Below are 26,497 nucleotides of genomic sequence, written 5' to 3' on the forward strand. Positions count from 1 at the left end.
TAGTTTCATCCAAACTCCGTTCCACTTCCTTGCAACCCTAACGAACTGCCCAAAACGAAACGAAACAGAAAAGGGGGTCTTGGAGGTCCAGGGAACGCAGCAGAGGGGGGGAGGCGAGGGACGGACGGCGGGAGAGAGGGAGGGGATGGGCATGCACCAGGAAAGAAAGGGCAAACCGCAAAAAACCGGGTGGCAGCTTTTTTGAAACCTTTCCCCCTTTCCCCTCCACTCACTCGAAACCCTGATCGTGGTCTCAGGGCGAAAACAATTGAAAAAAAAAAAATTGTTGACGGCGACGTCGCGGCCTTGCGTCTGCGTGTTCTTTCTCGCGACAAGGAAGGAAAGTTGTCGCTGCAGGTAACGCTGATCTCCCCCGTCCCTTCAAGCTCTCGCAGTCGCGCGCTCAAGGAACTGCATCTCTCTCCGAGATTGATGATGGCTTCAATTTTTCGCCGTCGCTCCGTTGGTGCGCTTTTGGCGGGGTAAAGGCGCTGTCAGTCGATCCCCCACCAAAAAAAAAAAAATTCACGGCGTTTGTGTTGAGGGGTCCTCGCTCTGCTGGCCTGAGGGTTCAGCAGGCGAGGGCCCCTCTTTGCTCCCCGCCCTAGCCAGTCAGGGGAGACCCTTCATAAGTCGGGAAAAAACCGGCTTTTTCGCCTTCGGGCATTTGGTCAATTTGAAACGATACAGAGAAGATGTAAGCAAACCCAGAGGTCCCACGTTCGAGTCTGGGTGCGATCACTAACAAACTCACAGTAGCATGGCCCCTGCACTAAGGATGACACGCTCAATCAAAGAGAAGCTACCAATTTTTTTGAGCTTTTTTTTTCTCTTTAGTAGTTTTAAGTAGTGTTTCTTTCATATTCTTTTCGTTTTCGTAGCTCACCTCCCGCCCCAGCGACTTAAGTAGATCTTGTGAACCTTTAGACGCAGTAATCTTCTTAGAGCCATGTTGTAGTACGAGCGCAAGCGCAAGGCAGTAGAAAACTGGCTAAGGCTGGCGTGGAGCAAAACACCATAAATGGTTGTGAGTCGCTAGGTGCGGACAGCACATCGAGCCCCGTGTGCTGTGGCCCGCCCACGTGGCGCTTTCGCCCAGCCTCCCCTCGTCTCCAGTCTCTCTATCTCCGTGCTCCGTGGGCCTCGCTGGCTTCTGGCTGGCTAGGTAGGCTGAAGTGTCACGATAAGGGCCGCCGTCAGCCCTGGCTTCCACAACGAACCCATGTTGTCTCAATGCACGTCGTGTAAACGGCTCGGCCACTTGCAAGCCTGTATGGTGGAACGAATAGAGGCCGATTCTCCATCTCGGCTGGGTAGAAGTCACCCTGCCACTCCCAAGTATCCAGCCTCGTGCATGCTCACCCCGCTTCCTTCACACTGGCCTTTCGAGAAGGCAACGATGGATGGGGGACATGTAGGCTTGGTGGAGAGATGGGCCACATTTCGGACGAAGTTCACCATGCGGAGACGGCAGCTTATTTTAAATGCAGATTCATCGTGACGAGGCCCCTACGTACAGAGAGACACTAGGAAACTGAAAGTCAAAAACTAGAACCCTGCCAAATGATTCTTTTAGGTACCAGTCCGCCGCACCTTCGTGGTATTAAGGTGCCAATAGACTCGTGAGCCCTCCACATGCAAGCCAGTTTTCAATCCCACCCATGAGCCGGGGCGCGGCGTGCAACCAACCAAAGAAGCCAACCGCGCCCAGTGACTCGTTAGGTAGCCTTCCGCAATCTATCAACAAACAAAGTCCTGATGAATCTCGAGTAAACGCCCCCAACTGGTATGCCGGATCCGTGCGTGATCGATCGGCAGACCCAAGGGCTTAGTTCGTGAAAAGAGAGTAGTCGTATCCCGTGAAGCGTAACTTAGATGAGGTCGGCAACGTTCATGGGCATCTCCTCAATCTGGGTGCTGTAGAACTGCTCAATCTCTCTCATCATGCGGACATCCTCGGCGGTAACGAAGTTGATGGCAACACCCTTACGACCGAAACGACCACCACGACCGATACGGTGAATGTAGTTCTCACGGTTGGCGGGAAGGTCGTAGTTGATGACCAGAGAAACCTGCTGGACATCGATACCACGGGCCAAAAGGTCAGTGGCAATCAGGACACGAGAAGAACCGGAACGGAACTCCTTCATAATCAGGTCACGCTGAGCCTGGTCCATGTCACCGTGCATGGCAGAGACGGTGAAGTCACGGGCAGTGAGCTTGTCGGTGAGCCAGTCGACCTTCCTGCGGGTGTTGCAGAAGATGACGGCCTGGGTGATGGTGACGGTCTCGTACAAGTCGGAAAGGGTGTCGAGCTTCCACTCCTCCTTCTCGACGGCGATGTAGAACTGCTTGATACCTTCGAGGGTAAGCTCGTCCTTCTTGACGAGAATGCGGACGGGGTCGCGCATGAACTTGGTGGTAACCTCAAGAACGTCCTGGGGCATGGTGGCGGACAGAAGAACGACCTGGGTGCTCTGGGGGAGGAGCTGGAAGATGTCGTAGATCTGCTCGGTGAAACCACGCTACATTGGAGTGTTAGCAGGCAAATTTTTTTCCACGATAGTATTTGCAAGAAACATACAGAAAGCATCTCGTCGGCCTCGTCAAGGACGAACATCTTCATGCCGTCGGTCTTGAGGAAGCGGCGCTGGATCATGTCGTGAACACGGCCAGGGGTACCGACGACGACCTGGGGACCGTCCTGGAGGGCCTTCATGTCGTCGCGAACGCTGGTGCCACCAATGCAGGCGTGGCACTCAATGTTCATGAAGTCGCCGATGGCAACGACGACCTTCTGGATCTGCTGAGCAAGCTCACGGGTGGGGGCGAGGATGAGGGCCTGGCACTGCTTGACGTTGGAGTCGATCTTCTGGAGGACGGAGATGGAGAAGGTGGCAGTCTTGCCAGTACCGGACTGAGCCTGGGCAATGACATCGTGACCTGGGCATGGAGTGAGCAGAGTTTACGGCGCATTAGTAGGCCAAGTGACATACCCTTGATGACGGGCATGATGGCACGCTGCTGGATGGCAGAGGGACGCTCGAAACCGTAGGCGTAGACACCTGGCACAGGCGATGTCAGCAAGTTGTCGATCGGTGAGGGTATTTCGACCCAATTTTGGGCGCGCGAAAAACATACCACGGAGGAGCTCCGACTTCAAGTCCATGTCGTCGAAGGAGTCAACGGTCTGGTCATAGTTGGACTCGATCTGGCCTGCGAAGAAGATTGTTGTTAGCGACTTGAAGTCTCTTGGAATGCGCTACATGCGAGAGAGGAGGGGAAGAGGCCATGGTCGTGTTGGTGGGCAAGCGTCAAAATTCGCAGGGATGGCTCGCTGCGACGGGTAACGACGGTGAAGAAAACTGTCGCATCACTTACCCTCAGGCACGTCCTCAAGACCCTTGTCAGCCATGATTGCGGTGTTGTTTTTGGAAGAGATCTAGATCACAAGCACAGCTTGGGACCTAGAAATATCGTCGCGAAGGTGGGGTTGGGCGAGGGGCTGGAAAATTCGCAAACGTCTCGTTGGAGCGTGCGAATTATGTAGACGAAGCGAAGTCTAAGAATTAAATTCTCTTCTAGATTAGATGCTCTTGGCGATAAGCAAGAGCGAAACTGAATCTAGGAATAAAGTGCGTTTGGTTGTTCGTGGGGTGACGGTGCACGTTGATTGTTCGGTGGGAGGTGAAGTTTTTATCAGCGAGCTGCCAGAATTCTCGACCACGTAAAAAATTTCCTGGCGGCGGGCGGCCCCTCGAATTATGCGGTAAGCGAGGTGGCGCTAACGGAGTTGGCGGGCAGGCTGGTACCCTCCATAGCTGCACTGCGGCATGATTAGGGCACGCCCACCGTAGTGAATGGGCTGAAGTGCCCAAGGTGGCACCTGGGACTGGTTGAGAGCCGCGCTGGGAACACCGGAGATAGCTACTGCAGAGCACCAAGGGCGGCAACTGGACGACTGGCTGGCTTCTGACTTTTTTTTTTTTTTTTTTTTTTTTTTTTTTTTTTTCCTGCGTCCCGCCCCCCAGACGCAGTGTGGCGGGATGCCTGCCCAAAAATTTCATCTAGGCATCTTCATGCATTAATTGAATCGTCTAGACATCTCTACCGGAGCATGTGCCCGCCACTCGTACCACCAGCGCCTGCGATGCTAGCCCAGTGACATGATTCTTGGTGCAGGTTTTGCAGCGCATGTCTCTTTCTCCATTGTCACTGCCTCTTGACTCCCCCCCCATTCTTCAGCCCATCTGCTTGCGTTTAGTTTCTCCAACGTCGCCCGCCGCAGGATCTACCTGCCTGTCTAGCTTGCTTTATTAGCAGCAGGCACATGCTATTGTTCCTGCCTTTCTCCTACAGCAGGAAACATGGCCAACGACAACCTTGTGTCGACCCAGGGACTTTCGTCCAATGACAGGATCAACGGCAACGCTGACACCAACGGTCATGGCTGTGACTCAAAGCCTCTCGCGGATACAGTCATGACCTCTGAGTCAATTCCAACTCATCCTTTGGGCGTGAAACCGCTGGGCAACCAATATCTCTCGGATCGTCCGAACGCTCGGAAACACATCGGAGTCTTCACAACCTTGCCCGATGAGGCTCTCATGATATTGCTGGAATACCTTGACCAACGCAATTTGAGAAATCTCGGATACACCAGCAAGTTTCTTTATGCCTTCTGCCAGTCCGACGAGTTATGGAAGGCTCTTTTCCTCGAGTAAGTCCATGGCACAACTCGCTGTTAGCCAGCCCTCTACGAAAGTATAAATGGTGGCACCTTACTATCAAGTTTGGGACTACAAGGCGCTGAGAGCTTTTTGGTCATCAATTGTTTATCTTACCTGGTAGTGTGGTCATGGGGGTCACATATGACTTTGAATATGGGAAGGACAGTGACCACCCGAATGGCCGCATCTGATGTGTTCTGGCTGACAGCATCCTGGTTGTGAATAAGGTCCGGCTAACAGGTGGTTAGGTCCCACAATTCGGGCAGATTCGACGGCAAGTGGCAAGGCACCTGGAGGTCGACTCAACTTGGACTGTCACCTGAGAAACGATGCAAGATTGATTGCAGTAACGTCTTCACAGATGTCCTGCATAGGCCCTTTGTGTGCAGCCACGTGGACCTGACGCAGTTCGCCTCGAGGATTCCAAAGAGTAATCAGATCCAGCGTATGGAAATACTGACTTACGAGGAGTTTGCTCAGGAATGGACTGAGGTGCCGTTTATTCTGACCAGCTACATCCAGACATGGCCTGTATGTCATGAGTGGACCATAGATGTCATTCTGCAAAAGTACAAGGATGTCGAGTTTCGCGCCGAAGCAGTTGACTGGCCTTTCTGGACGTATCACGAATACATGAAGAACAGCAATGACGAGAGCCCTCTTTACCTCTTCGACAAGAAGTTTGCCGAGAAAATGGGAATCAAGGTTGGCCATGAGGAAGGCGCGGCGTATTGGAAGCCGGAGTGCTTTGGGCCTGACTTGTTCGAACTGCTTGGCAAGGAGCGGCCTGCCCACCGCTGGCTCATCATCGGACCCGAGAGGAGCGGATCAACCTTTCACAAAGACCCTAACGGCACCAGCGCGTGGAACGCTGTTATCCAGGGAACCAAGTACTGGATCATGTTCCCGCCTACCGCACAGGTTCCAGGAGTCTACGTTTCAAGCGACAGCAGCGAAGTGACGAGCCCGCTCAGCATCGCTGAGTGGCTCCTTGAGTTTCATGATGAGGCGCGCCAGCAGCCAGGCTGCATTGAAGGCATTTGCAGGGAAGGCGAGATCTTGCATGTACCAAGCGGATGGTGGCATTTGGTCGTCAACTTGGAGAACGGCATCGCACTAACACAGAATTTTGTGCCCAAATCCACCTCTCTGTACCAGCTCACAGAAGTCTTGAGTTTCCTGAGAGACAAGGCAGACCAAGTCACGGGCTTTAAGCAGGAAGTAACGGACCCGTACGGTCTGTTTGTCGAGCGGCTACGCCTGGACCAGCCAGAGCTGCTGGAAGATGCCATGCGAAACTTGGACAAGAAGACCAGCCAGAAGAAGAGAAAGTGGGAAGAGGCAGTGGGTGTACAAAATACCGAAGCAAGCGGCGGGGGAGGCTTCAGCTTCGGATTCGGCGGTGACTTGGATGACGATGAAGTGCCATGAGGGAGGAATTGCGGACGCAACGTGCTCGCTGAGAAGCCGCCGTGCGTCTCTACAATTCAGAGAGAGGCATAAGGTTACTGGTTAGCCGAACATCAAAAGCGATACTGATTTCTGATACTTGCACGTTGACGGGTGACAGAGCTCTATGGTGTTCCCGATTAATCAAGACACTACCATCAATACACGTGTGAAATCCGGGGCTGAGGTTAGTGTCACTATCAGTAGATTGGACGAAGATCATCCAACCAGAAGTCACATGGTCTTACCACTGCGGCAAGTATCAGCAATCACACTCTGTGGGACACGATATAAAAATGGGTTGGTGTGCCATGAGATGGCATAAAGGGTGCACAGTGACTGGCTGGGAGTGCAGGTGAAAGGATAATGGCCTTCCTTCTAACAGGTTCTCGGTGAAAGAAAACCTGCAACTCGCAGCCTTGGTTTCGGCGTCTCTCAGCTCGCACCCATTGTCATGGTTCAAGGCGCCTAGCTGGTCGCCTTGTTCTGCGGTAGTGTTGCTGCAGGTGGCCCAATCAGATGAGTTCATCCAAAGGCTCCAAATCTTGGACCGAGGGTTGTTTGTTTTTCGTGTCCTCGTCTTCGACTCCGCGGGCTTGAGCTTTGCGTGCCTGGCCTGCGCAGTCACGCAGTTTGGCAGTCAACTGTCATGTTCCCTTCGAGCCAGGAGACGTGGAAAAGGGGAGATCTGAGCCAACCTGGGCCAGACCCGGCGAACTGCCCGTTCCCTTTAATGAGGTGGTGAGTCTGAGAGAGGGGCCACCGCAGTGGAGGGAGCGACCCCACGCTCCAGCCTTGATCGCTCACTGGACGGCCAGCTGGGGCGCTCCCCGCCCTGCGCTTCGGATTGGATGTCTGGAGGCACCTCAGGGGATACGTACCGCTGGGCTTTGATTTCACTGACACCGGGCCCCCAGTACCCCGACCCCCGGGAGCTGTTGGCGGCCTGCTGGTGTTGCTATTGCTGGCGCCGCTGCATCATCCCTTCCTCCACTGTCCACAGCAGTCGGTCAGGGCAGCTCTCCAATGGAAGGTAATTACCTTACCTATTGCCAGCACCACCTAGCACCGCAGCAGCACCTCTTCCCCAGCAGCGGGCACCACGCACGCACCCCAAAGAGATACCTGCCTGCGTTGCCTACCCTCCACCCACTCATCCGTACCTCTTCCGCTGCAGCAGCGACGGCAGCAGCAACAGACAGCAATAGCGCCATAGCAGGCCCCCCCGTTCCCCAGCTGGTCCTAGTCATCAGCTGAAGCCTGAAGGGGGAAAGTAATACGTGTATGTGCACCTTGTCGCCGCGTTTCCTCCACCATCCATACATACCATCATCTCCCGTCCCCCTCACGCGTGTCTTGCTCTTCGCCTTCCAACGGTCGGCAACAAAGCAGGCCAGAGCCAGAAGGGAAACCACAAACACACAAGGACCTGACGGCAACAGCTCCAGCTCGAGCTTCAAGTCTCCTTTGTGACGGAAGCATCAACCACCTCATTCAACCCGACAAGGAGCTCGAGACAATCCCTCCTCCGCCCCTGGCTCCGAAACCATGTGACGGAACCATCGAGTCCCGCCCACCATCTTCGCTCCCCGTCCCATCGCTATCCCGTTCGTCTTTCCTTCGATCACTCGTCGAGCACCTCATACACGGACACCAAGTCTCTAGCGCATCCTTTCTCTAGTAATACCGACGTTGCTCTTGCACGCACAACGCCCTCTTCGTTCGACCTCGTCCACCGCCGCCATACCTTACCCTACACGAAGGCTGACATCCCACGTCAACTCCAACGCCAACCCTCAGCCCTGCCTGCCACTGCCTCTGTCTGCCCGTCGCCTGCCTTACGTAGTACTTGCTCCACCCCAGACCGAAGACATACCATAGACTCGCTGCCTCGCCGCCTCGCTACCGGCTCCAAACCATACATTCGCAAACAATACATATTCTTTACCGCATCATACCTGCCTGATTCTGCCCCGAACGGGCTGCGTCTCGGTCCCAAACCGCGCAATCATGGTTTCCGACGAGCACTACGAGATCTGCCTCCCTATCCTCCAGGATGCCACCCTTGAGGACGAGGATAAAACGGATCAGCTGGAGGATCTACTCCGAAGCCAGACAAGCTTGTCTGGCCCTTCATTAGACAATGCGATTCTCGATGTGTTATGGCGATACCGCGATGGCGGCGGCAGCTCAACCTCGCCTCCTCCCATCCGCCAGACCATCCTTCGACGACCTTCGCCGTCCCCATGGCGCGGCAATGCCACTCCTCTCTCTGGCTCGCCGCGCCTCGGGGTCAGTCCACTGGCCCCTCCCGGCTTCGTACCGTCTTTCTCGAGAACGAAATCGTCAGCCGCCTCTCCTTTTTCTTCGCCAAGGCCGTCTCCGAGACTCGCCTTCGCGACGCCCGTCATACCCAACAGCCCGAACCTGAACGCGTATGAGTTCGCCAACGATAGATCCCCTTCCCAGGAAACTTTCGGCGATTACCAGACCGAGAACGTAGAGTGGCTCGTTGCGGACGATGCTATAAGCATCACATCATCAGTCGGGACGTCGAGTGGCCTGAACGCTGCCGCTCCCGAGTTCTCGTCCATGTCATCGCAGCAGGCTGACATGTCTCCTTACGATATGCTTCGCTCAATACTCGGTCAGACGAGAACCGACGATGAGATTGAAGCTGCTCTTGCGCTACATGGGTACGACCTGAGCGCAACGATAGTGTCCATCATGGAGAGCCAGGCGCAAGAGAATGGATTTAGCGCTGCGTTGCACCCTGATGACTCCAAGACTTCTCTTATTGGCAAAGCTCTAGCTGCAGAAGGCCGCCCAACCACACCTGCTGGTGGTCAAAGATCAGGGGTCATTTGCAAGTTTTACATGTCGACCGGACAATGCCTGCGGGCTGATTGCCGATTCAGCCATGACCTGAGTAATCACCTTTGCAAGTGAGTTGACATATTCTAAACATTCAACAAAGTGATGACTAACAAGATGTTGAAAGATACTGGGTGATGGGAAATTGCTTAGCTGGCGAGACTTGCATCTTCTCTCACGACCCAGCGCATTTGATGAACAAGCTTGCGTTGGATGGCTCCAGCACTCCGCCAACAAAGCAAGCCAATAACCTGGACTTAAACTCTTTTCCGGCACTTCCCCCGGGCACCCCGGAACATCTCGGTGGTTTCGCTGGAGGTGTTAACATCACTGTTGGAATCACACCTCCGCCTGGTTTGAAGCCCTTTTATCAAGACCAAAGCCCAAGGCCCCGATCTCGTCCTGGAAGCCGACACCAGCAAGCAAGGGAACCTGTAGCCCCGTCGCTGGACGACGCAGACGCTTTCCCCACGCTTGGCTCAGCTGCAGCAAAGCAAGGCAAGAAGCATCATGGAAAGCGCGGTGGACACGGGCATAATCACAAGGAAAACTTTGGCCCTAGTTCTCTGGCCGAAATCGTCAAGATGTCGCCCTCTCCGAGCTCGGCTTCCCTTCGCCAAGACACGAAGAAGCTCGGTCGAAATGGGAGCTCCACGAATATCCGAAACGGAGAAAACAGTGCCGCGGCGCAGGCAATTCCTAACCCTAAACACATTCCCTGGCTGGAGACCGGGGAGCGCGCCAACAAAGCATACCTCAAAGCCAGACAAGAGGCCATCAAGCATGGCGGTCTCCGCAATAAGTTCCTTCAGAGGTGAGTCAAGATCAGTGTCAGCGGTCCAAGGGAAGAACTAACCATTTACCCAGCGCCGCGCAAGCTTGGAACCGCAATGACGCAAGGGCTGCCAAAGCCCTGAGCCTCAGAGGTCAGAGCGAGAACGACCTCATGCGAAAAGCTCATAGGGAGGCTGCTCGTGAGTTGTACGAGGAGCGTAATAAGGGCAACGCGAACAGCTTAGAAATCTACGTCGACCTCCATGGGCTTCACCCTGAGGAAGCAGTAGAGTACCTAGAGCGGGTGTTGATGGAGAATGTTAAGGAGAGCAGATCGATCTACGCCATCACTGGTACCGGGCATCATAGCAAGAACGGCAAGGACAAAGTGGGTAAGGCGATCCGCAACTTTTTGAATGAGTGGAGGTACGCCTACCGCGAATTCTCCGTTCCAGGCGACCGCAACAACATGGGAGGGATTCTGGGCATTGATGCTCGAAGCTACGACAAGTCGCTGGCTCGCGAAGGGACGTCGAGTGCGGATGAAAGCAAGGAGGAGGTTGACATCCTGAGTCAAGGAGTGGAGATCGGGGATGGCAAGGTTAGGCTCCTGGTGAGGGACCCTCCCAAGGGTCCTAGTGGGCGGCGATGACGAAAGTAGAAAGAAAGAAAAGAAACTAGAAAGAACGAGTAGAAATGTCAGAAAGACGCTCCAGGGAGCAGTCTCCCCTTTTTTCAAATCTTCGAGTCGGCACCTAGCATGTAAAGCGTTTGGCAGAATGCGGCGGTCGTTGAGCGTAAGGTGCCGGGTAGAAGAGCCGCCTCGTCCTGAAGTTCATGCAGGGAAGGAGCATCGAAAGCTTCCAGCTTGTGTGGAGCCCCCACACTTACTGACTGCACCGGGCTTTGGGGCGGATTTAGGCCGGGCGCTCGGTCGGCAGGCAAACCGAGCCGGACGGGATGCACAGCTGTCGCTGTCGCAGCTTGCCGCCTGCCTAGTGCCGCCTGCTGCCTCTGGCAATTGCCCTTTTGGGGACGTGCGGACATGCATCGAGCCCCCTGTATGCCAAGCGATTGAAACCGTCCGCAGGAACGTGAGACACCTTCACTGCGTTTGCCTATGAAACGTTCCTTTCCCGTTTAACGCTCTAAGCTGCATCTTCAGTCGCCTCGCCCGTTTGCTTTTGTTGAGGTTCCTCATCACTAAGTTTACAAGCTGTCGTAATATTCGACCTGCCGTTTTGCTCATACTTTTGAGAGGCGCAAACTTCTAGAAGCTGTGGAATCCTAGTGAGATAGGTAGGTACCCAGTTGCCAGTCCACCGCACTTGAACGGGACCCGCGCGTCGTCGATCGAGAATAGAAACCTTGGCTGACACTACCACCTTTTGCGCAGCTGTGCCAGTGGCTTAGCTTACCTCATCGCTTGTAGGCTTGCAAGTCAGCGCTTCGAACGTCGCGACTGCCGTCTCGTCCGTACCTCTCCCTCGACAAAGCTCTCTCCCACACCTCATCCTAGTGTCCATCTTCCTGTTTTGTTTCCATTCGAAATGGCTAGATGAGTGCCGAGCCAGTAAATTGCGAACCACACCTAGACTAGAACAACGAACCCCTCGATCCGCCCGACTGCCCCGCGGCATACCTCATCCGGAGGCTCCGGTCCCAACCCAGTAAACCGACCGTCCACGATGCCGGCCGACTACGAGTCCGCAGCGCGGGCGCTGTCCATCTCCCCGAATCCTTCATCCCCAGAGAACGACCCCAGCGACATCCGCCCGCCATGGTCCACGTCGCGATCATCCCGCCGCCTGTCCAGCGCCCGCTTTGGCAACCGTAAGACGACCGCCCTCTCAGCCGTCAACCGTGCGATCCAGTCAGCAGTCAAGACCGGTAACAGGTTATGGACCATGTACCTCGGCCTCTCCCCCGTCCAGCGTGTTGCGGTCGCAGTATTCCTGCTCGTCGTCAACGTCCTCGGCCTGCTCTTCCTCATCTACTCGCACGCAATCTTCAAGTGGCTTGCCCCGGTATCACAAAAGTGGAGGGCGCTCCCGGGAGGATGGCTGATTATCTGGGCCTTTACGTTCATGACTGCCTTCCCGCCCATGATTGGGTACAGCACGGCCATTTCCGTGTCGGGGTTCGTCTATGGCTTCCCGCTGGGTTATCCGATTGTCGCGACTGCGACGGTGGCGGGCAGCCTGACGGCGTTCTACACAAGCCGAACGATATTCAGCAGCTACGTCCATAGACTGGTCGGGCAGGATCATAGGTTCATTGCGCTGGGCCAGGTACTGAGGAAAGACGGCATAAAGATGTTGACGGCTGTGCGCTTTTGTCCCTTGCCGTACAGTTTGTCCAACGGCTTCCTTTCGACCATCCCCTCGATCAAACCGTGGGCTTTCGCAGTCTCGACAGCTCTGGCAAGGTAAGCCCCCCTCTCCACTACATGTCTGGTCACAATGCGACGACTAACATCAAATAGCCCCAAGCTGCTTGTCCACGTCTTTATCGGCAGCCGCCTGGCCCTCCTCGCTGAAAAAGGCGACGAGATGTCCGCCGGTGGCAAGGCCATCAACTATATCTCCATGATCCTTGGCGGCGCCGTCGGTCTGGTCGTCGGCTACGTTATCTACAACCGCACCATGGCTCGCGCCGCCGAGCTGGCGCTCGAGCAGGCCGAGTCCGAGGGCGCCGTAGCCCCCGGGAGAGAAGGAGCGCCGGATTACTTTGACGTCGAGGCTGGCCTCGTTGACCCCGAGGACGTCGCTGCGCTTATGGACGACGACGACATTTCGCTCTGGGCCCGCGAGGCAGTGGATGACGAGGAGACCCAGGTCGGCGGGTATTATGACGATGACGACGATGACGACAACGGAGATGGTCTCAAGGGGCAAGGGACAAAACACAAGGGTGACGATGACCGGGATGAGGAGAGCACCGGGTTCAAAGATGCGGATTAAGGTGTGTGTCGTTCTCTACGCCGATCGTGGTAGACATAGAACTGGAATACTAGACATAAGGCGCATCATGAAATTGAGTAAAATGAACGTAGCCAGGGACTCAATATGTGAACGGTTTCATGACCAAGTATCTCATATTTGGTGTCTCGTGGTATCATACGGACGAGTTCTGTCTGCTATCCCCTGCGTCCAATCATCCCTTTTGCCCGGACTTCGTCAATCTGTACGTAAAACTCGTGCTACACCACGGAAGCTCGAAGGTGAAATGAAGCAATGTGTCAAAAGTCCCATCCCAACGCCTTCGCTAAAATAAGACAAACGCCTCCATCCCGATATCAAGTCCGACTGTTGTAATTGCGTGTGAGAAGACGATGTTGTAGGGAACGGCGGAAAAAGGATTATTGCCGTCCCTGAAAATGCTGCATGAATTGTATCGCTTGCTCAATAGGGTAACCGATGAAGACAGGTCCTGTGAACACCATCTGAGGGACGCCGCCAGCGAGGGGTTGCTTGTATGCGTCTAGAGGCGGGTTGATGAAGGCTGGCTGAGGCGGCGGAGGACTGTGTGAAGTCTGGGGCTGGGGCTTGACCGGTGTTGATGGGAGTTCCACCGGGTCTGGCTCAGGCTCCGGATGCACGAAGGTCTGCTCGCCGGTGTTGGGCGTTGGAGAGGTGAAGCCCATGGCGGCCAGCTGAGCATGGTCAAACGGGCATTTACCTCCGGTCTTTGGGGCAGACCCGGCGTGGTCGCTCGTTCCGTTGGGCATGAACATGGGCGCCGGCGGTGGTGAAACGGGTCGGGGGTCTTCACGGGGCGCGGCCATTGCCGCCATCTTTGTGTGGTCAAAGGGGCACTTGCCAGTCTTCGCCGGGGTGTCCTCTGGTGTCTCCCCGACGTCTGTGCCAGATGGCATGAAGACGGGAGCAGGTGGCGGCGACATGGGAGGGCGTTCGTCGTCATCCAGGCCGTTGCGCTCGTACACTGGAACCGAGATGCCCCACGGTCGGCTAGGTGACTCGCCTACCCGAACCTCCTTCAGAGGCCGATCGAAGTGACTCTGCCGCGCCTCCTCGGCATCCTCCAGCGCCGGCAGCGACTGTTCGGCGTCGTCAGTGGCGGTAGCAGTGACGGCCTTTGCCCAGTTCTCAACCCTCTCATTCGATGCCCGATCAATCTCTTCTTGCTCCTGCTGAGACGATGGCAGCATGGGCTGGTGCAGCGCACTAAGTCCTTGTATCATGTTCACCAGGTTGCCGTACTTTGCATCGAGCTTCTTGATCTGCACTTCGTTCTTCTGATATCTCCTCACGCAGACCTCATGGCTGCGAGGCAGTTCGTGCTTGTGTGTTTCGACGTAGTGCGCAATCTCTTCGGGAGAGTGTTGATCGAGGTAACGGATCGGGCACTTCGCGGGCGAGCCGCCGTTGGCAGCTGCCTGAGACGTGGATTCTTCGAGCATAGCAGCGCAAATGGGGTCGGCGGAGTGGTGTGGCGTGGGGTCCTGCGACCCGTTTTCCGCGCTTTGCGCATCACCCTCGACGGCGCCATCCACCTCCACCGTCTTTGGTGCGGAGAAAGGACATTCCAAGTGTCCCTTCTTGCCCTCGATTGTAAAGTCCTGCTCGAGCACAGTCGACATGGAGGTTCCGGTTTCGGCTTCACGGGAAGAGGTCTGTCTGCTAGAGTCGCTCGTCTTGCTCGTTTCGCCGACGGACGACAGTTGTTGGGCGACGCGCCGGCCGTCTCGGATGATGAGTGCGATCTGGTTCCGGGTATCCAGCTTATTGCGCTTCGGGAGAGGGACTGCTTGGGAAGCTTCTTCGAGAGATGGATTTGCTAGTTCGGGAGGCAGCTGTAGCTTTGCCAGTACTTCTGAAATTTCGGGAGCAGCAGGTGCATGTTTGTCGGCGAGGTATTGGTACTGAAGGCACTGTCGGGTCAGCATGAGTTATCACCGAGGCTGGCCGGACGACGAAGCAGGAGACATGGAGTCGCAAGTCAGGAAATGGTAAAAAGTGGTCGGTCTTTGCTCCTAAGTAGTACAGAGGAGCTCTTGATCTAGAGCTAAGGTTGCTCATCATGCAAGGCAAGGGAAGGGGTGCGTGTGTGAGAGTGTCGCATGGCGCCGGGGCGGCGGCTGACAAACCCACTCGCGTGTGTTTCGAGGGTTCTCCGTACCTGTTCGTGAGCGAACCTGAGCTTGTGCTCCAGGATCGTCTTCCTGTCGGTCAGGATCTGGACTTCATCGGCGAGGGCGTTGAAAGAATCAACCAGCGTTTGGGTGAGATGTATGTAATTCATCCCACTGTTTGTGACTTCGCGATCGGAGCATGTGGGATGTGGCATGAAGGGGCGGAGGGACGTCTTTGATGTTTGGAGTGATGGGGAGACTTTCGTTTCGCTACCCATCTTTGCCGCCAGCACGCCTGTCCCCCGGACAGTCAGTCACAGTGGGAAGGGCGACGGGGCGCGCGCGGTCCATGGGCTTGGAGTCCCGACCATATTTTGCCGAGCCGAGCAACGCTTCGGATCCTGGGCGTGGGGGCTGATGTCATTGGCTGGCTATCGGCGCTAAGCTTATGTAAGAGGTCTAGACCGAGCTGTACCTCGAAGAAAGTGAGCCTATCAAACCATACCTACTAGGAAGGCCATATTCACCAAAACCTCAACCAGGGCGAAGCCAAGGAGAATTTAGTTGCTTTCAAGACTGTCTAAAATTCGGACTCATTGCGTCGTCCCTGGTATGTAAGATAACATGGGCTTTCGGCATTGGGTTTTGTCAAATCTCCTGCCTGAAGCCCATCAAAACCGACTTAAGACTAAGCTAGCCAGCCAAGTGAGTGATGCTAGCAGAGCTTAAAATCACTTAGTATTTATTACATGCTTCCAGGGTGCATCAAAGGACGACATGAAGCTACTCATGCATTTCCGGCCTTGTTCTTGCACAGTTTCGACAAACGTTGATTTCTGATCATGCTTACCCGCAAGAGATAATTGGTAGGATCTAACGAGACTACAGCAAAGCATATTTACTGGAAGGACATCCAAGAAGATGAAGTTTCGAGGCAAGAAGCAGCTTGTGGGGTTGGAGCGGGAAATTGCACTGTGTCCTCCGGCAAAGGTCGCCGCTGCTTACACTGTGCGAAAGCCCCAGTTGCCGTTCTGAGAAGGTGCGACGTCTCACTGCACTTATCTCATTCAACGACTGCGCGGGGTTGCCAAAGTCGCTCAAACCATCGAACTTACAATCTGCCACGTCAAGCATTCTTTTCTACAAAGATCAGTTCAATATTTTCTGTATCTTTCCTTGGGGGTTTCCAGTTCCATCATGGCATCCAAAGTGATCAATGCAGCAAAGCTGCTGAGCAAGAGATCCCATATCATTCCAGGTGAGTTCACCCAGATACCATTTCCTCGCGTCTTATACGCATAGAAACAACACTAACGCACCTCCAAGGGCAATTTCTCGTATCGGAGCTCTTCTTTGAGGTGCCCAAGGACTACAACAACCAGTCTGCAGGCGTCCTTAGGCTCTTCGGCAGAAGTGTCACCAAGCACGAGAGACCCATAGTTGCCCCGACTGAGTCTGAGAAGAGGCAAGCTGAGCAAAAGCCATGGATGGTGTTCCTGCAGGGAGGACCCGGATTTGGCAATCCAGAGCCTCAAGACAGCCCTGTCACCCATACCGCACTTGATCGGGGATATCAAGTTCTGTTCCTCGACTACAGAGGCGTCGGCCTGAGCTCGCCCGTGTCAGCTGCTGCTCTAGCACTCCATGGCGATGCTCAGAAACAGGCCGATCACCTCAAGCTGCTTCGTCAAGACAACATCGTCAAGGACTGCGAAGCCGTGAGGGCCTACCTTACAAAGGATTTCCCGGAGGAGAAGAAGAAATGGTCCCTTTTCGGACAGTCTTTTGGTGGTTTCGTCATTCTGACATACCTCTCCAAGTACCCCGAAGCTTTGCGCGAGTGCTTCCTGACTGGCGGCCTTGCCCCCGTCGGCAAGAAACCGGAGCAGGTCTACGAAGCAACCTTCAAGAAAGTCATGGAGAGGAACCACGCATACTACGAGAAGTACCCTGAGGACATTGAGAATGTTCATCAGGTGGCCCGGTTCATTCAGGAGAAGAAAAAGATCAATCTACCCGGTGGCGGCTTTCTCACTGTTCCTCGGCTGCTCACCTTGGGACTCGCATTCGGCGGCCACGGCGGTCTCGATTCTGTCCACAGCACGGTTCTCAAGTTGAAGACAGACCTCGAGAATTTCGGTTTTTTCACCCGCTCAAGCCTCTCCGATATTGAGAACGCCACAGGATTCGACAACCACATCATCTACGCTATCCTCCACGAGGCCATCTACTGCGAAAAGCCAGGCTGGGCTTCTGACTGGGCGGCTTACCGAGTCGGCAAGTCCTTGGAACAGTTTTCCTGGTTGGCACAAGAGCCTACAATCTCCGAGGTCGCTGGGCCTCCCCTCTTCTTCTCTGGAGAGATGATTTTCCCGCTGCACTTCGAAACGTACCCGGAATTGATTGAGCTGCGCGAGGTCGCCGAGATTCTTGCCAAGTTTACTGACTGGCCTGAGGACCTGTACGACCACGAGCAACTTCGCAACAACGAGGTCCCTGTATATGCCGCCAGCTACATTGACGACATGTACGTCGACAATCAATTCGCCAGGGACACGGCGGCCCTAGTCAAGGGTTGCAAAGTATACGAGACGAATCAGCTGTACCACTCTGCGCTGCGCTCCAAGACAGAGGACGTGATGAGGGAGCTCTTCAAACTGCGGGACAACCCTATTGACTAGTCTATTCTCCCCTACATGTGTACAATGCCAAGGGCACTTCAGATGGGTATCTTTGATGCTGTCTTCTTCCAGAAGCCGCATCTCTTTTCCAAATGGTCCAACCCAGCGGTCGCGAAACCCGCGTCCACAATTGTCCATTCTTTATTTTCTTTCAGGGAGGGCACTCCGGCCGCCGTCGATGGCGACAGTTTGAGAGCGTTAGGGTCACCGGTCTGGAAGAAGGATGCAAAAGCGCCTGAAAGTGTTAGTCAGAGTAGCGTTCAATGAGAGCTTTCTCAAAACACCTACCAGCATAGCCTTGGTAACGGGCTGGATCCGTCTTCTGCACCGCGTTGACCTGGTTCCACTGCTTACTGTCAGCCGGTTGCCCTATCCATCGTTCAAAATCCACCTACCCAAACGGTATCACTGGCGTGCTTGGATGGGTTGAGCGAATACTCGCCCAACCACCCACCCTTCGACGCCGAACCAGCGAACCAAAACGCAGGGCACGATAACACAGCGTCCCTGTAAACAAGACCCGCTCTCACATATGTGGTGTTATATGAGATGGTCTCCGTTATACCGGCTGGGGGGTAAAGCTTTTTCACGGCCTCGATCTCGCAGTCACCAAATCCGGGAAGAAATCCTCTCAGCCACTTCTCAAACGACGCCTCACTCGAATTGAAAGAAGGCGACCCCGACCCCGCTTCGCTCTGCAGCCCGGGCGGGATGAAGTTCTCGCCCTCATGCGTGTTGTGAAGCGCAAAGGCCAGGTCCATGTTCACGTTCCCCTTTTCGGTCGCCTCGCTCAACGGTTCCCGCAGAAACTCCCCGTCGATCACGGGCGACCACGTAAACGAAGACGTGTTGTACTGATGCGAAGTCGAAATAGCGAGGCTGGCATCCCGGATCGTTTGCACCTCGGCCTTTTTCAAGCATGCCAAGCTGTCCGCTCCAGCACAACCCGTCCGTCCCGCAAGCTCATCGTAGAGAGCCTGCGCTTCGGTGCTGTCGTAGCGGTACGTCTTCGGCCAGAACGGGCTGCTCGCCATCGCCTTGCGGAATAGCTTCTGCTTCCCTCCTCTGCTGAGTGCCTGGGCGAGCACGCTGCCCCCGCCGGCCGACTGGCCCCATATCGTGACGTCGTCCGGGTTTCCACCGAACTGCGCGATGTACTTTTGTGTCCATTTCAACACGGCTTCCTGGTCGAGGACTTCACGCAACGTTAGCATTTTCGCCATTTCATATTCCAATGAATCTACTTACGGCCCGGGTTGAGGTCGGACTTGGGGTCAGCGGCGATTTCCTTGCCTGGGAGGAGGCCGAAGGCATTCGTGCGGTAGTTTGGATATACGAAAAGCATGTCTGAGGCATCGGAGACGTTGAGGATCGGATACGCGGACGGCGGGATCGAGAAATAAGCACTGCCTTGTATGAAACCTCCCCCGTAGAAAGTCACACTGTTGGCGTTGCTGGTCAGCTGGAAGATGACTCTTTTCGACGCCAGAGGCTACTTACACCACTGGTTTCAGGGGCTGCGATTTCGTCCACGGACGTGAATAGAGGCCAAGATACAGACAGTCTTCGGAGCCATTGACCTGCAAACCCGGGTTTCGTCAGCCTACACCATCCTCTGACGACTTTTGCTCGCATGGGAGCCCGAAACTCACCGTCCGCTGCGGGCACATGTCAAACGGCTGGCTCGAGTCATAGACTCCCTCGATACTCTGCGGCGGCTGCGGTCCACGGAACCGGTTCTCTCCCACGGGCGGCGAGGCGTAGGGAATCTTCTGCCAAAACGAAATGTTGTACGTCTCGGAATACGCGCCTTGAAAGCTTCCGTAGTCCGTCTCGGCGAGGAGATGCGTCTGCGTCTGGCGGGCTTGTGCTTGGGGGAGCGCAGCTACGGCGCCGGCGGCCGCGAGGGCGGTGAGCACCGCGGTGGTGAGTGTCGACGGCATCGCAGGGCAGGAAACACGCAGCTCTCAAGCTCGCGAGTAGTTCAGCACCGTGAGATCGGTCTCATGATGCCCAGATCCTAAGGGACAGGGCGGATATATACATGGCCAGCTTCGCAACGGCTTCGGCCCAAGACGAAGCGACGGAACCGGGGGGAAGGGGCGTGATCCCAAGGGCATGGGAAATTAAGCAAAACCTAACCTCGTCATCCGAATCCAAGCTTACCATCAGGAACCGGTGCCCCCCGTCCTTACACTCTGGTTTAGGCTCCGTCTTGTGGGGTAAACAACACCAATGGTGGGGTTCCGGAGCTTGAACCCCAGAATCGTGAATAGTTTGCGGGGACCCCGGGAGGGGGGCTGGGCTCGGTGATTCTCCTCAATCATGTACCGAAGTTGGGTGCTGCAATTTCTCCGCACCGGACGAGCTGTGTAGGTTGGTCACGCACCACACCATCACACACGAAAGAAAAAGAGATGGGATGTTCTTCACGGCTGAAGGGAACCACTGGTCTACGAATTTGCTATGAAGCTACTTGCACGGCATTATCTGTGACGACGTTCGGATGCAACGGCAGCGGCGGCATGGGGAAAACGTGTTTGTTGCTCTGTTTCGGCCCAACTCAACAAACCACCCCTGCCTTTGGACCAGGAGTGATGAGTCGCGCGGTTCTAGTTCAGCTCCATGATACATACCATCGAGTACCACCTCTTATCAATAGATCACATGCGCCACGGGAAAGGGACCTGCATACGTCGATCGGATGAACGGACTGAGGCGCAATAGTACACTGGGGTATGTTATTCTGCTTCAGAATGATGGGGTAACAACCACACAGCAATGGTCCCCTGTGGATGGGAAGCTGGGATAGTACAGCCCGCTGGAAGGGGCTCCATCAAACAAACTTTCGCCGCGACGACCAACGTTACTAGACTACATTTCAAACCCGGAAACCCTTCACAAACACCATTGGACAAAATATTGACAAGAGACCAGTGTTCGTGTTTCTGGTCTCAAAAGTAAGCAGCCCTGCCAAGCGCACGAATAGAGACGAAATGTTACGCCGCTCCTCGTTAGGAATGTCTCCATCACCACGGAGCCGGGTGCCAGTGAGGTTGCGGTGGCGGTGGCGGGGGATGCCGCATATGCGGAGGCAGAGGCGCGCCGACCGGCCAGACGGGCATTGGATGGGTGTGCGTTGCTCGTTCCATGGACGGAAGCGTCCTGCTCCCCAGATCCTCTTCTCTGCGCATGGCCGTCTCGCGGAGCATTAGGGCCGCCACCTCCGGGTGGCCGATCAAGAACTCGGACGTCTGCTGCGGTGCTCTCTGCCACAAAAGTGGCTGCAGAAAGCCGACTCTGGCAAATATCATCTTCAACAGACCGTCGGACTCGGGCACTCCGGAGTACAGTTTCGAGCACAACGCCAAAACGGCCGGCTGGGCCGCATCGGACCCGGCGGACTCGAGCATGTCGACGCAGTGACGCATGATTGCCGTTTTGAAGTCGTCCATCAGGAACTTGTTGGCGGTGATGTACACGTCCAGGCTGAGCTCGTACGTCAGGAGCCAGGTTCGCATATCTTCACCCCGTATACGATCGCCATCCATGAAGTCCTCGTTACCCGACGCGGGATTGTCATTCGAGGGTGTTGAACCAGGCGGTGTGAGAATCTGGGGCCGACTGCGACGCCGGCGGTGCGGAGGGATGAATGCTGGCCGCGTGAGAGGCACGGGAGGCCCTGGCATCATGTGCGGCATGGGTCCGCCGGGCATCGGCCTTGAGCGGCCGACGCCACAATTCCAGCATGGCGACATGGACCCGGTCGTGGTGGTGGTGCAGCGCGGACATCTGCAATCTGGGCGGTGTGCGCCGGGTTGCTTGCGGTTCTGACGCTCCCATTGCCGCTCTCGCCGCCGTTGCCGCCGCTGCGCCCGTAGTCGACTTCTAGCGCTGGCATCGCTGGCCTCCGACGATGAAATTTCCGATTCCGATTCGCTTTGATATCCAGTTTCTTGTGCTTTGCCCCGGGCCGACTCCTCCTGGTCCAACGCCGATGCGGCGGGCCTGATGGGAATGAAGCTTTTCTGGTAAAGAAAGGCGACGAGAAAGTGGAATATGGCGGGGTCTTCTTCTGGAAAATCCATCGATTGTGCCTCGGCCTCTCTGAAATCGCCACAGAGCGCTTTGCGGAAGTATTCGGTCGTCACCAAAATGTCTCTGTGAACTTGGAAAATCTCTTGGTTTGGGACTCGGCCAACACGAAGCGGAATGATGGCCGAGTTGTATCGGCCATCTGCAGATGTCAACCACAAGTCCTCGCGAGGGCTGGGTTCGTCCTTTCGTTTCTTCTCCTCGAATGTGTCATCAAGGACAATAACACTCGGAGAGTCGGCTGTTGATGTCCTCATGACATCGCCCAAAGTCTGCGCAACATCTCCTGTACTGCTGCCACTGCTGCTGCTTCCCCCATTTAAACCGCGAGAGACGGCAGACATTGAGAAAAACGCGCTCGACACACTATTGGTCGGTTCCCTCGGTGTGGTGGTACCGGTCGGCGGTGGATGTCGAGGATCGTTAGCAACCTTGGAAAGCTGACATGAATGGCCGGAACAGGACTGCAACCAACAAACCGGAGAGAGACGTTTCCAGCGGGATGGATGAGGTTCGAGGAACGACGGGCTTCATATAGGCTCGGATTGCGCGCAAGACCACCAAGGTCAGGCAGCCACACCACTGGAGAGGTATAATTATGCACAAGTCGAACAAGACGTGGACGGATGAGGGTGGGTAGCTCGGTGGGCGGTGGCTGTCAGACCTTTGTTGGCCGCGCCCAGCAGCCTCGCGACCGCCAACTATGGCGAGGCGCATCTGGGTCACTAGGAGTCCGCCGGCCGAGTCCCGTTCGGGACATGGTCGATTTTTCTTTTCCCGCTGCGTCTTCTGCTTCCCTGTTGTTCCTGCTGTGTAACTAGTGCATGAACGGTTCTATCGTCGCATGGAAGAGTCGAGTGCATGTCAGGTGTCACCTACAACTTGGTGTCGGCTTGACACCATTCGCCAGTCTCCGTCAATCGCAACCGAAGTTCTGCGTCTGTCTCTCCCCTCGGCCTTGGTGCTTGGCTAGCGACTTTTCTCGGGAATGCCACCCACCTCGGTCTGCGTTCCATCCCATGTCTTTCTTTCTTGTGCCTCTTGTCTGTCTACCTATAGCTTGGCCCTTGGCCCCGCGCAACTCCGGAACGGGACGCACGCAATCGCCGCACCGCACCGCAATGCACCACCATCCCGTATTTGTCCATGTGACGAGCCAATGTTGCTTTTTCACGTCTCGCGCCGTTGACACCCATCTTCTTCTTCGACGACCTGACGGCGGCTTTTGGGGCATGGGCTTTGTTTGTTCCCGGCCGCGGCTAGTCAGACCACTGAGAAGCTACCGAAAGTCCAGAGTGGCGGTGGGAGTGGAAGCGGAGCTCTATCACAGGCTGTCGGTCGCGTTAGACCGGTCTGCGAAGGACGTGGGCGGGGCTGCCGTCCGATGCAATGCAGGTTGGGCGTCTTTATCACCAATAATTGACGGGTGTGCGGCGGCATGCATACATACATACGCATCTGCGTCTGCGGGAAGTGGTGGGAATGCGCCTATGAGCGACACCGCCAACTGCCCGGGTACGATGCATCCAGTAGGCATGCAAAGCTCATGCTGCAGCCCAGGGGCTGACCGCACCAACACGCTTCCTCCGGTCCCTCTGCCCGTTTGTTGGTTTGCATCATCCTTCTTCCTCATAAACCTCTTGTTGCATCTGCATTTCTGTTCAATCTTGTCAGTTGCGGTGTGCCAAATGTCGTCACCGTCCTCACTTACGCCATAGTCGGTTGGCCGAGTTCGAAATGACCTGAGCCTTGGCCATAAGCTTCTCTTCATACTTGATATTCTCCTGCCCTTTGATTCGAAGCTTGCTCGGTTGCGCCTGTATGATTGTGAGTAGTAATCCCTTGATCAGGTGGAGTACCTGCTTGCCTGCATGAGGATAGGTAACAGTTCTTTAGGATCTGCATTCGCAACAGCCGCGACGCTTCGAAAGCCGTTTTCCCAGAAAACTCTCCTGTTTCACAAAGTTAGATGCATTCCCGACGTGACTTGAGGTCGCGCAACGTACGCGGTCCGGCTCTTTACGAAGGTAATCTGTGCTAAGGCCAACAAGTCCGACTTTGCGCCTGCTCTCAACCGATCCGAGAAATGGTCCAACGCAGCAGACATGACGCTGCACCGTACGATTAGTGATCTGGCGTGTTGTGCAGACCAAAGGACGACTCACCCCCAGCCCATATGCTCACAAAATTTGATCATGCCAGCTGCGAAACCGTGGCAGGTCTGCGAAAGGTTTTGAACCGCGCCACGAGGCACATCGTACTTGCGCGCAACGGCGTGGACCGGCACTTCGTTGCACAAGTCTCGTAACTGAAAGGCCAAGTAGAACCGACGGTGTACACGGACGATTTCCTTTTCCTCGGGTGTCGTCTCCTTCAGTGTACTACCTTGTGCCCTGAAGACGGTTAGCGACATCGGAAGAAGGGTCGACACGACTTACAATCGGTTGATCACAGCACGTTTAAGCCCGAGAAACCCGAGCACGCGGTGTCCGCTATCGTCGAGGTTCTCCATTTCGTTGCGGAATACTTGCCAATTGATGTTGGTGCCGAAATCGTGGACAGGCGTGAATGTGTAAAGAATATGCATCTCGCCGTCCATTACGAAGGCTTGGAGCGCCTTCTCCAACTCTTTGTGAATAAACACCCCATCATCGGGATCCAAGGCAGAGGCTACAATGGCGTGACCCAATTTCGTGGGTTGATAGTTGCCGAGTACGTCCGCCGTAATGAACCCCATTGATTGGAGGTTCCTAAGACTCGTCTCAACACATTCTTGCAATGGCTCCGGTGGTCCAGCGTGTGCTAGCAAGGTCTTGCTCAAATAGTCATCCAGGGCATCTTTACTAGTTGCAAGCCGTACCGCGATGACCTCGAGTAATGCCCTGGGATATTTAGCTTCGTCGTAAAATTATCGATGCAACCTTCTCACCTCTGTATGCGCTGCTTATCTGTTATCAAGCCGCTCGTGATTTGGGGCATGTCTGCATGCATCAGGTCCACCACCTGCTCAAGATCGTCTTTTCGACAACACAAGTAGGTTTCTCCGACTTCGTCTTTGCCCTTGCGACCAGCACGTCCGCGCATTTGCCGCAGCATAGATGGGCCGACGAAGTCTCGCCCCATGCGGGCATTATGAAGTATAACCCTTCGAGCAGGTCTAGCAAGTGTTAGGTCACGAATCAGTCCATTTATTCGCGGAACCTACAAATTGATACCCGCAGCGAGGCTGCAGGTAGCTATGCATACTTTGATGACACCGGAATCATAGGCACTGGCAATGATCTCGCGCTCCTCTGTTGTGAGTCCAGCCTAGGAAGATCAGCAACCCGGCTCAAAAGCACAAGGCGGCACACCTACGTCTAATGAACGATCAGTCGATGATTTGTATAGAAACCGCTCAGGAAGACTTACGATGGAAGGCAACTCCCGCAGGAACCGTCTCTTCGAGGACAGGGTCTATTCCGGTTCCGAGACTTCGCAACTCAGCAAGTAGATCGATTCTTTTGTCAACCAGGGCAGGGTCAAGTTCGTGTGAGGCGGGCATAACCCTAGCGATCCAGCGAGCATCTGATTCGCACCCAGGACGACTGCTCGCAAAGACCAGCACACCGTAGCCAGACCTGGCAGTCTCGCTGGCAAGGGAGACAACTGCATTCAGCACGGGATCTTTGAGTTCCTTGTGATCTGACGACTCGATGCGCCTTATAGCCCTGGTATTTTCAAGCTGCTGCGTCTTCAGCTCATTAGCCGTTTTGAGCAGCTCGCTCGTTGTGGCGGCAGGGTAGATGTTTCCTTCGTAGACGAGATGCTCTTCGATTGGCACCGGCCGGTACCGTGTTTCGTAAGAGTGAGCTCCCAGCCAATTAGCCAAAAGATTGATGTTCTATAAACAAAAGTTAGAGTCGGTCTCTGACGAAGCTCGGGTTTCTACTCAATACGAACAGACATTGTAGCGCTCATGCCAATAATTTGGACTGGCTGGGGTAGACTGAGCAGCTTTGTCCCCATCAGTTCCATGAGGTATCCGCGGTGGTCATCATCGATCATGTGAAGCTCATCTAAAACAACGGCTTTCAAGTGCTTGATCGAACAATCGTCGATGGCAGTGTTTGCGAGTGCATTCGCCTGGATTGCCCGTATTCAGTTGACATCTAGTTCGGTGCAGCCGCGAATCACATACCTTTTCGATAGTACAGACACCGATATCAAAATCAGCCCATGTAGGCTTGACCTTGCTACCTCCAAAGAATCCAATGACCCTGATGGAATCTTCGTCAGCACGCCGCCTCCAGATCCGCTTTTCATCATCAATTTCGTCTACGAGCTTGGGCACCCCTTGAACGATGTTCCGAAGCCATCGCACTTTCTCTTGTACGAGAGCAACGTAAGGTAGCACTAAAAGCACCTTTGCATTTTTTCCTTCGAGAACCCTCTTCAGCATCAGCACTGTGACGAGTTTAGCAGGACGTCTCGGGAAGGGCATGATAGCAGGGTAAACTTGCCATCAGCGACCAGAGACTTTCCACCGCCAGTTGGGGCACTATAGACAAGATTTCTCTCCCCAGACAAAAGCCCCGGTCCGCGTAAGCAAGCCTTCTGCCATGGATACATTATCTTGATACCAAGACCGTACAAATTCCGGATCAGTGGCCGAGGAAGACCATAGTACGGATGAGCAAGCGCAAGTAAAGGGTCCGAAGAAGAGGATGGGGTTGACTGGATGACATTCCGTTGCGTGTATTCGGACGGCCCCTGGTGGGAGGCAAGCTCTAAAGAGGTAATCGGGCTCGGCGTCAATC

At 55.0% G+C, this 26,497-nt stretch overlaps 9 protein-coding genes across 9 annotated transcripts; 4 read left to right on the plus strand and 5 right to left on the minus strand.

The window, feature by feature from the left end:
- Positions 1 to 1,871: 1,871 nt before the first annotated feature.
- Positions 1,872 to 3,415, minus strand: TIF1 (ATP-dependent RNA helicase eIF4A; the record flags this gene model as incomplete). Its single annotated transcript, XM_036632555.1, has 5 exons — positions 1,872 to 2,525; positions 2,585 to 2,943; positions 2,997 to 3,065; positions 3,142 to 3,216; positions 3,382 to 3,415. The coding sequence occupies 5 exons, from the start codon at positions 3,413 to 3,415 to the stop codon at positions 1,872 to 1,874; spliced, it is 1,191 nt and encodes a 396-aa protein (XP_036501193.1).
- Positions 3,416 to 4,367: 952 nt separating this feature from the next.
- On the plus strand, positions 4,368 to 6,161 carry CGCS363_v000707 (F-box protein; the record flags this gene model as incomplete). The annotated part of the gene is made up of 2 exons (XM_036632556.1): positions 4,368 to 4,720; positions 4,979 to 6,161. The coding sequence occupies 2 exons, from the start codon at positions 4,368 to 4,370 to the stop codon at positions 6,159 to 6,161; spliced, it is 1,536 nt and encodes a 511-aa protein (XP_036501192.1).
- A 2,028-nt stretch (positions 6,162 to 8,189) lies between these two features.
- On the plus strand, positions 8,190 to 10,479 carry CID7 (Polyadenylate-binding protein-interacting protein 7; the record flags this gene model as incomplete). Its single annotated transcript, XM_036632557.1, has 3 exons — positions 8,190 to 9,124; positions 9,181 to 9,867; positions 9,921 to 10,479. 3 exons carry the CDS (start codon positions 8,190 to 8,192, stop codon positions 10,477 to 10,479), a joined length of 2,181 nt encoding a protein of 726 aa, XP_036501185.1.
- Positions 10,480 to 11,515: 1,036 nt separating this feature from the next.
- tvp38 (Golgi apparatus membrane protein tvp38) lies at positions 11,516 to 12,790 on the plus strand (the record flags this gene model as incomplete). The annotated part of the gene is made up of 2 exons (XM_036632558.1): positions 11,516 to 12,255; positions 12,313 to 12,790. 2 exons carry the CDS (start codon positions 11,516 to 11,518, stop codon positions 12,788 to 12,790), a joined length of 1,218 nt encoding a protein of 405 aa, XP_036502727.1.
- Positions 12,791 to 13,188: 398 nt separating this feature from the next.
- CGCS363_v000710 (uncharacterized protein) lies at positions 13,189 to 15,200 on the minus strand (the record flags this gene model as incomplete). Its single annotated transcript, XM_036632559.1, has 2 exons — positions 13,189 to 14,721; positions 14,970 to 15,200. 2 exons carry the CDS (start codon positions 15,198 to 15,200, stop codon positions 13,189 to 13,191), a joined length of 1,764 nt encoding a protein of 587 aa, XP_036502215.1.
- Positions 15,201 to 16,119: 919 nt separating this feature from the next.
- pip-1 (Proline iminopeptidase) lies at positions 16,120 to 17,603 on the plus strand (the record flags this gene model as incomplete). Its single annotated transcript, XM_036632560.1, has 2 exons — positions 16,120 to 16,180; positions 16,249 to 17,603. The coding sequence occupies 2 exons, from the start codon at positions 16,120 to 16,122 to the stop codon at positions 17,601 to 17,603; spliced, it is 1,416 nt and encodes a 471-aa protein (XP_036502126.1).
- Positions 17,604 to 17,641: 38 nt separating this feature from the next.
- LIP5-0 (Lipase 5) lies at positions 17,642 to 19,546 on the minus strand (the record flags this gene model as incomplete). The annotated part of the gene is made up of 6 exons (XM_036632561.1): positions 17,642 to 17,838; positions 17,892 to 17,949; positions 17,999 to 18,798; positions 18,852 to 19,045; positions 19,104 to 19,183; positions 19,256 to 19,546. The coding sequence occupies 6 exons, from the start codon at positions 19,544 to 19,546 to the stop codon at positions 17,642 to 17,644; spliced, it is 1,620 nt and encodes a 539-aa protein (XP_036502213.1).
- Positions 19,547 to 20,632: 1,086 nt separating this feature from the next.
- On the minus strand, positions 20,633 to 22,042 carry CGCS363_v000713 (uncharacterized protein; the record flags this gene model as incomplete). The annotated part of the gene is made up of 1 exon (XM_036632562.1): positions 20,633 to 22,042. One exon carries the CDS (start codon positions 22,040 to 22,042, stop codon positions 20,633 to 20,635), a length of 1,410 nt encoding a protein of 469 aa, XP_036502214.1.
- Positions 22,043 to 23,314: 1,272 nt separating this feature from the next.
- Positions 23,315 to 26,181, minus strand: POLQ (DNA polymerase theta; the record flags this gene model as incomplete). Its single annotated transcript, XM_036632563.1, has 12 exons — positions 23,315 to 23,355; positions 23,410 to 23,515; positions 23,611 to 23,650; positions 23,705 to 23,809; positions 23,864 to 24,091; positions 24,137 to 24,580; positions 24,628 to 24,855; positions 24,904 to 24,991; positions 25,052 to 25,057; positions 25,110 to 25,581; positions 25,641 to 25,823; positions 25,879 to 26,181. The coding sequence occupies 12 exons, from the start codon at positions 26,179 to 26,181 to the stop codon at positions 23,315 to 23,317; spliced, it is 2,244 nt and encodes a 747-aa protein (XP_036502211.1).
- Between the last annotated feature and the right edge of the window lie 316 nt (positions 26,182 to 26,497).

This window comes from Colletotrichum siamense, assembly GCF_013390195.1.
Source record: "Colletotrichum siamense strain Cg363 chromosome Unknown KSG_Cg363_contig01, whole genome shotgun sequence".
Lineage (NCBI taxonomy): Eukaryota > Fungi > Ascomycota > Sordariomycetes > Glomerellales > Glomerellaceae > Colletotrichum > Colletotrichum siamense.